Source organism: Hydra vulgaris, chromosome 11 (genome assembly GCF_038396675.1).
Source record: "Hydra vulgaris chromosome 11, alternate assembly HydraT2T_AEP".
In the NCBI taxonomy this organism is placed as follows: Eukaryota; Metazoa; Cnidaria; class Hydrozoa; order Anthoathecata; family Hydridae; genus Hydra; species Hydra vulgaris.
The window spans coordinates 17,222,952-17,232,065 of NC_088930.1; the positions used below are offsets into that span (position 1 = coordinate 17,222,952).

At 24.0% G+C, this 9,114-nt stretch overlaps 1 protein-coding gene across 4 annotated transcripts in view; it reads right to left on the reverse strand.

Annotated features, from left to right (window-relative positions):
- The window catches only part of LOC100202909 (WD repeat, SAM and U-box domain-containing protein 1), a 72,217-nt gene extending 63,955 nt beyond the window's left edge, over nucleotides 1-8,262 (reverse strand). For 3 of the 4 annotated variants that reach the window (XM_065810310.1, XM_065810309.1, XM_065810311.1), the window contains exons 1-2: nucleotides 7,411-8,155; nucleotides 3,238-3,336 (exon numbers count right to left, since the gene is read on the reverse strand). In XM_065810310.1, the coding sequence (XP_065666382.1) occupies nucleotides 3,238-3,336; nucleotides 7,411-8,020 (709 nt within the window). In that variant the 5' untranslated portion in view covers nucleotides 8,021-8,155. Of the gene's footprint in view, nucleotides 1-3,237; nucleotides 3,337-7,410 lie in introns of all 4 variants that reach the window. The other variant, XM_065810308.1, reaches the window with a different exon arrangement.
- Between the last annotated feature and the right edge of the window lie 852 nt (nucleotides 8,263-9,114).

Here is a 9,114-nt window from a genome sequence, read left to right on the forward strand (position 1 = left end):
TACTTAGCACATTAGTTTCTTAATTACATGACTGATAAAAATTGCAAATAAATTGCATATCAAAACTTTAAATTGTTGTTAAATCGTTATGAAAGAAATTTTTTTTTTTTTTAACGACTCTGAAAAAAAGAATACAAAAGCTGTATAAAAATTTTATAAAATTTTATTTTTATTTTAATACACTTATTTTAACTATTGAATTTTCTAGTTTATTTAATTAAACTTGATATTACATTAAAATTTTTGTTTCCTTTATTTAGGATTATTATTTTTTTCTTAGTAGATAAGTTTGGCTTTTTGCTGTGAATTATTGAAACGCTTTATAAGTTAAAAGATGCGAACTGCTGTTATCACTTTATCTAAAAAAATTACTTCAAATGTGGACGAAAAATTAGTTTTAATGTGGACGAACAAGCTGTGCGATCGCATGTGCTTTGCGGGAAGGCTTGATATATATATACTTATTTATATATATATATATATATATATATATATATATATATATATATATATATATATATATATATATATATATACATTATATATTTATATATAATATATATATATATATATATATATATATATATACATTATATATTTATATATAATATATTTATATATATATATATATATATATATATATATATATATATATATATATATATATATATATATACATTATATATATTATATCTTTATATACATATATATTATATATTTATATATATATTATATATATATATATACATATATATGTATTTTAAATATGTATTATATATATATATATATATATATATATATATATATATATATATATATATATATATATATATATATATATATATATATATATATATTAGGAGTTAGAGTTATGTAACAAAAAAATTGAACTCATTTATTAAAAATAATTAACAAAGGAAATTTTAAAAAAATGGTGGCACTCTTCCTGAGTGATTTTGAAGTAAAGTATGAGCAGAGTGAGTGGTGGGAAAAAAAATACGCTGCATCTATATTTAGTATTTTTGTAGTTGGTTTATCTACCAATTGGTAATTGATAATGCAAATTTAGTTTAACTTTTTTTGTACATATATACTTTTCTTTATATATTTGGTTTTGTTATTATGTATAAATAAATTGATTTCCAGTTGATACATGTGGTGTATTTTTTCCTTTTTTAACTCAGTTACTTTTTATAGACATACAGTTAAAAACTATTAAAAATTGTTATGTTTTGTTAATTTGGTAATAAATGTGTAAATAAAAATATCTTTAATTTTACAAAGTTATTAGGCATATTTTTGAAACCGCAATCCGCCATGATTCGTATTTTATCTGTGTGAATGAAAGTCTATGCAAATATATAATATAAACTTCAAACTATATAAATTATTAAAAACTATATCAAGTGTTACAGATTTACTTTTACTTGATAATTTTATTGCAGCAATATTTGCGTAATTTTGATTTAAATGAACTTTTATAAAGCATTTATAATTTGGTTTAAAGTCTTTTGTTTATTTTCTTTTCTTTTTATTTTTTATATAGCTATATTTAGATCCCCCAAGAAGTCCTTACAATCTTATCACAAAGCACCGTTGATAAGCATTTAGTTTGAAGTTCACGCCTCCTTCCTAACCTATGTCAAAAAACTTGCCCAAGGATGGGGTGTGTGAACCACGAAACCTTTGTATCTGAGGCAAGAGCTCTACCACTGTGCCATGGCTGCTTATTAAACAGTGTTAAAAGATAATGTTATAACCAAAGTGGTTGAAGTGCTTTGCGTGGGTTTAAATCCTTTCATTTTCACACTTAATTTTTTTTTTTTAAATCTTTTCAATTTTCTAGAATACAAAGTAAAACAATTTTAAAGGTCTAAAGATATTAAATCCATATCATATATAAAGATATTATATACTATAACAAATAAAAGGGAGAGAATTTTTTAAAAAGCTTTTTAAAATTTTTTAAAATATGAAAACACTGTTAGAAATTTGTTGCGCATATGTCATGGTAGAGTTTAAGGTTTAAATATGCTTAGTAATAGATTAAGTGTATGCATTAAAGAGACAACTTTCTTTTTATAGAAAAAAGATTTTCCATAGAAACTTGAATTTTCTTTAAAATTTAAAACAGGGGAAGAGTCTTTTATTTTTTTCTATTTTATATTTCTTTAATCTTTAAAACAGGGCAAGAGTCCTAATAACAGGGACTTTTAGTTTTTTCGGACAGCCAAAACGTTTTCCATACATATATACAAATTTAGGAATATATTTTTGTAATAAAATTGTTTTTAAGGCTTTTTCATTCATCACTCATACTAAAACTAAAAAGAATTTGAAACAACTCAGCTAAAAGCAAATTTAAGAGGAAAATATATTCCAGATATTATACCCAAACAATTTTCTGGATTTTTAAATAATAACCTAGATAAACTATGAATAAGCTGCTGATGACCTGAAAAAAAGTTAATAGAAACTTATTAAAGAAAAAAATGATAAGGTCCGTCCCCGTTATTATATATATTTATATATATACATATATATACATATATATATATATATATATATATATATATATATATATAAAAGTTTAAAGAAATTGTAAAGTATTGAAAGTTAATCGTAAACTCAAAACAAAGATTTTAATATTTTGCTCTTTTTTAAAAATTATTGAAATAAAGCGAAATTATTAAAATGGTAGGTGGGGAATAGACTTATCATGACCAGTAATATATTAATATTTAGTAATAATTATCTGGGTCAATGTAAGTCCGTTATTCCCAATATTTAAGTTATCTCATGTTTTTTAAAACTTTTTTTACCAATGGTATTTAATTAACACATTTCAAGCAGGTATTTTAAATGTTACTTAGACTGATACTACTATTCAATTCGTTGATAAATAGCGACTCACGCAATGACTACCAAAACGTTAAAAGTTCTTAAAAGTTAAATATAATAAAAAATTTATTTTATAGCTTTAAAAAATAAACAATAAGTATAGTTTATATATATGTATTTAATTATTTTTCTACTTCTTACTAAAATATATTGATTTAAGGAATAAGGATAGAAAAGGTCGGTGTGGAATAGATTTACTAAGACCCGTATTTTATGGCTAGTTATTATTATTATCATTATTATAATATTTATCTTTTATAATATAAATCAAAGAACTTCATAAATAAACTGATCACTTAAAAAAAATTATAGCACAACTCAATAAAGTTGACATACCTGATGCAGTATACAAATTCCATAATTTAACCAAATTATCTCCCCCACAAGTAGCAAAAAAAAAACACACAGACTTGCCACTAAAGGATTCATCTGAAGCTAGCATATAAAATAACATTAGTATTAAGTATAAACTCATATACATACATGTTCATGTATAAGTATATATATATATATATATATATATATATATATATATATATATATATATATATATATATATGTATATATATATATATATATATATATATATATATATATATATATATATACACATATAAATATATATATGTATATATATATCTATATAAATCAATCAATATCTATATATTTTTGTGGATAAAAGATCTTACAATCGAGGTCATTTACAAATAGTTAAAAACTAATCTTAAGTAAATACCATGAAATAGCATTAATAATACAAATAACAATGATAATAATAATGATGATAAATTATAAGAATAATAAGAAAATTACATGATAATAAATCAATATCAACTTTAAAACAACAATTGAATATAATGCACAGACAGGAAAGTTACAAACAGTTATGTACTGACAAAACGTAACAGCCTACCATGTAACTTAAACAATTACTGCAAAAAAAAAGTAACAATGTTTTAATAAATATAATAATCTTGATATCAATAATCATATAAATAAAAGTAGTATAAATATTTCATTAAAAAATAACAATAAATAAACAAACAAAAAATTTTCAATAATACTCACAAATAAAAACATGTCACCCACTAACACACAAACATTTAGTCACGAAAAATATAGAGTTTTCTCAATAAATGACAATAATAAAATAAAAAAAGTAAATCATATCAAGCAATCACATATAGTCTTTCAAAAATAATAAAATGTTAAAAATATTCTTTTTCCTTTCTTCATAAACGGACCAATTTTTATATATTTTTAAAATTCTTTTTAGTTACTTTCCATTTTCGAATGTTTTTTTTCTTTTAACTTTGTTTTTTTGTCTTTTTCTTATCTAATTTTTTTCTTTTTTTAATTTGTTTGGTTTGGTTTTTAATTTTTGCTTTTTTGTATCTTTTTTTTCTTTTCTTCATTCTCTTTATTTTTATTTCATTTATTTTTCTTATTTTATTCTTTATCTTTCTTTTTTTTTTTAATTTATTTATAAAATTCGTTATAAAAAAGTGTCCGCCATTCCGGAAGTGTCTGCACTGTCTCAATATATATATATATATATATATATATATATATATATATATATATATATATATATATATATATATATATATATATATATATATATATATATATATATATATATATATGTATATATGTATATATATATATATATATATATATATATATATATATATATATATATATATATATATATATATATATATATATATATATATATATAAACAATTATAGGGAAAAAGATAATTAGTACAAAAAAATATTTTTGCACTGTTTAGTAAAACTATTATGAAAATGAAAAAAATAAAGAAGTAACAGTAAAAAAAATGCTTTAGTACAACCTAAGGGTTCCTAAAACTTTTAGAACAACCTCTATTCTTTGTGACATTGAAGCAACAAGAGACTCACAATATTCAGGCATTATTTTATAAAATCACTCTTTTGGAAGAGTGATATTATTGCCATAATGAGTGATGGTAAGCCATAATGAAATTTCAATATGGCTTATCTGATAGGAATATTGGGTTCTGTTTAAAAACTTCTATTTTCATCTTTAACTAACAGTTTTTAATACGTTTTAAATCAAGTTAATTGCCTGGTTGATGGGAAAGAACATTATCTGTATTTTCTTGGAACCATGTTTTAAATTTTTTTTTGGTCATGCAACAGAGTTATCTGTAAATAAAGAATGAGGAAGTTCTTAAGTGTTGTTTTAATGAAAATTATAAACTAGCTTTAAATCAAACCTTTAAGTTAAAGATTTAAAAAAAACATTGTTATTGTTTGATGTCATGGTGTGTGAATGTAAAGTAAAACTAGATTGCAAATGCAAAATGACCAATAAATATTTGTGAATGCAAGTGTTCTGTTTCAATTATTTGTAGGTATAAAAAAGCTTATAAAAAAGCGCAAAAAAATCATCATTGGAATAATATTTTTTTACTTCCAAAAATGCATTGTATTAGTTAAATTCAAAGTGTTGATGTAAAAGAAACAAAAAAAAATTACACAAAGATGCAAGAAATTTGCTAAACATAAAAAAACTCTGCCTGCTAATAATTTATTACTCCAACATTCAAAAACAAATCATTCAGATAAAAAACTTAAGCAAAAAGATGCCTCCACAGCCATCAAAGAAGTTATCGATGAAGAATTAGAAGAATTTAAGCTAAGTCATCGTGGCAAATGTGCATTATAATGAAAAATACTTTGACTAGCATTAACTATAAATTATCAGGCTGAGTAACCGTTGTTTCAAGTGTTTTGCAAGATTTTGGTACTGTAACCAATAGGGTGTTTTAATCCTAACAATTTTTAGAAAATAGTAACTTTACTTGCTTGATGGGATAAATAATGAGCAAAACACATCAAAATTTAAAAATGTCATCTAAAGGTTGATATCTTGAAAAATAGCATTTTTTTCCACTTTTTTAAACTTTCTAAAAAAATTAAATCTTAAATCTTAAAAAATAATTAACTTTATGTTATGTTTCTTGTTGCATATATTTAAAGTTATCAAACTTTAATGCAGCACTTAGAAAAGAATTATTTAATAACCTTAAAAAACTCTTTAGATGCATCATATAAAGTGAGCATATGGAGAAGCCCAGCATGCCAAACTTTATCAAAAGCCTTTAATATAAGAAGAGCAATAGCACTTGCCTTGTTGATACCATTTAATGCATGATAGAAACTTTCTGTAATAACAGTGAACAAATTAGCTGTAGAACAAGTACATCAAAATTGGTATCTTTATTGATTATCAGAAGGAAGTAATAAGACTCAAGATGAGATATTAGAAATTTGTTAATTAAAAACCTAAAGACCTTCCAAATAATAGAGAGTATTGAAGTAAGTTTCCAAGAACACTATTGTAACACTATGACATTAATGTTGTCTGGATAACAAACACCAAATGAGTTTAAGAAAGAAATAGTTTAAACAATGGAAACCAGTGTGATTTGAATGTTTATCGATTATTTAACCTGTTTATTTCAAATCGGCCAATTAGATTTAGAAGTCAAATAAGAAGAAAAGTTTTCAACACTTCTTTGGATTCTTAGGAGTAGTAATAAAAATAGACGCAATTGTAAGAAATTGAATGTCAGATGTTATTTACACTGTTTAAGATTTTTGATAAGTCTATGGTATATATAAATCAATATTAATATATTTAATACACATTGATGGTAATGATAATTTATGAGTATTTGAGCTGTCAATTTACTTTATTATTGATATATTTATAGTTTTTTCCCCCTCTTCAGTAAATATTATCTAAAATGCATAAAATATATAATATATTTTCCTTTAAAAAAGTTTTTATTTTCATTTTTATTTTCGGTAGACAAAAAAATTAAGAGGAGTATTATAAAAAAAAATAAAAGAAAACTGTATAAAGCATATACCCAGTGTGTTGTTGGATAACAATGAAACGCAAGCTGTAAAAGTTGATTAAATGTAGATTCAGAAAAAAACAGATAAGATGATGATCAGAAAGTTTTGTGGTGTTAGTTTAAATAAATTTAAATCAAGTTGTAAACTAGGAATATGTATATCTGTTAAACTTGGAATATGTATATCTGATAAGATATGTTAAGAATAGTCAATATAGCTTGCTCTTGCAGGTCATAAAAGTAAACCACATTGACCATTCTTAACATATTACCCAATCTACATTTCTTTTCAGGAGAAAAAAATTAGAGATTGATATAGAAAAAACTGAAAAGAGAGTAAAATCAACAACATGAGAAGTTGAGATATCAATTCAATGTGCTATAGTTATAAAAAAAAATCCTTTTTAAGATTTTTTGCAAAAAAAATCAGGCATTCTCTATTTAAAACAATTCAGTCATTAATTGTAAATGCAATTGGAAAATAAACCAACAATATGATTCAATATTGTTTATTATCATTGTTATGGTGGTTTAAATATGCATACGAAAGAATTACAAGTAACAACATACACTATTATAACATACAACACCTTACCAGCGCCATATTTTGGCGAAAAATCACAACTACTTAAGCCAACACCACTAGCACCACAGTCATGAGCTAGTACAAAATCCATGCATTTACTTGAATTTAAATCCCAAACTCTAATGTCTCCATTTAAAGAGCCAGAAATTATGTACAAATCATCAGGTGTAAATCTGCAAGTAATCAAAGGAAATTCAGAGCCTCGAAATGTGTTTAATAACTCATAAGTTAAAATGTTCCAAACCATAATTGATGAATCTTCTGAACAAGTACAAAGATATGGCAAATTTGCTGAAAATGAACAGCATCGAATAGCACCCTTGCATCCCATCAATACGTTAATTTTCCTTCCAGTCGTTACTTCCCATAATATTACAGTGCAATCTCGAGATCCTGTAGCCAAAATTTTATATACTGGCGAAAGAGCACACGTTGTAACAGAATAGATATGTTCACCTAAAGGAGAAAATAATAATTCTTCCCCGTTTTTAACATTGAAAATCCGTGTAGTTTTATCAGCTGAAGCAGATACAACAGCTTTTCCATCTGAAGTAAACACACAGCAATTTATATCATTTTTGTGTGCCGAAATTGTAGTTATGTTTTTTACCTTTGTCATTTTACTGGAAATGTTTGTATTGGTATATGAATTTACTTATTAACAACATATCTTTACCACAATTCAAGATTATTTATTGTTCTCATAATTTTATATTAATTTATTTTATAATTAACGTAATTTTATTTTAACTTATATTAACTTTAATTTTATATTAACTATTATCAACTTGTGTATAAATCAAAATTCTTGCGTATAAAAACAGTACACAACAAACTAAACGCACGCAAAGTGTAGTATTCAGTTACGAAGTAACTTCCCGTGTTTGTACTAAGGTAAATTCCCATGGTTTCTAACGTGTGTCATGGCCATGAATTTTTTTTTTCTGTTTAATAATTAGTAATTATTCATGACAAAATTCCAAAAAAATAAATTATTAAATTTCAAAAATTTAAACTTTATTAAAGTGAAAATTTTGCAGGAAATAGAAACAGATCAAAGTAGTGTCACAGTAAAATTGGTCCGTCGATTTCCCAAACTCTAATGTCTCCATTTAAAGAGCCAGAAATTATGTACAAATCATCAGGTGTAAATCTGCAAGTAATCAAAGGAAATTCAGAGCCTCGAAATGTGTTTAATAACTCATAAGTTAAAAAAAACTGATTTTAGACTAAACTTTTTAGTTTTTTTTTGAAAAAATTGGTCTGATCATAATAAAACTGCTCCGTAAAACTTTTTTAATTTATAAAATAGTTTGCATGAGCTTACTAATATTTTCATGGAGGACGAGCTGGTTTAAAAAGCAATACTCTGGTGGAGCTTTGGATGGCAGAAAACGGATAATTAGAAAAAAGTTTCAAAGTTTTTTGTCTCTGAAACCGGAGAGATTATACAAAGAGTATAAAAAAAAAGATAACGTAACTCGATATATTGACTATTTTTTAAAGGCCTAATTTATTTAAAAAATCATTATAGACAATAAAAACCATTATTTATTCAATGAATAAACAGGGCCGTCCCGAAGAGGTGGTGGTGGGGGTGGTGGTGGGGGTGGGGGGGGGTATGTTGTGTGTATTTTTTGCCAACTAGAGACACCCCAAAAAAAAAATCCTGTGGACGGCCCTGTGAATAAATAATTATTAAAAATGTTTATA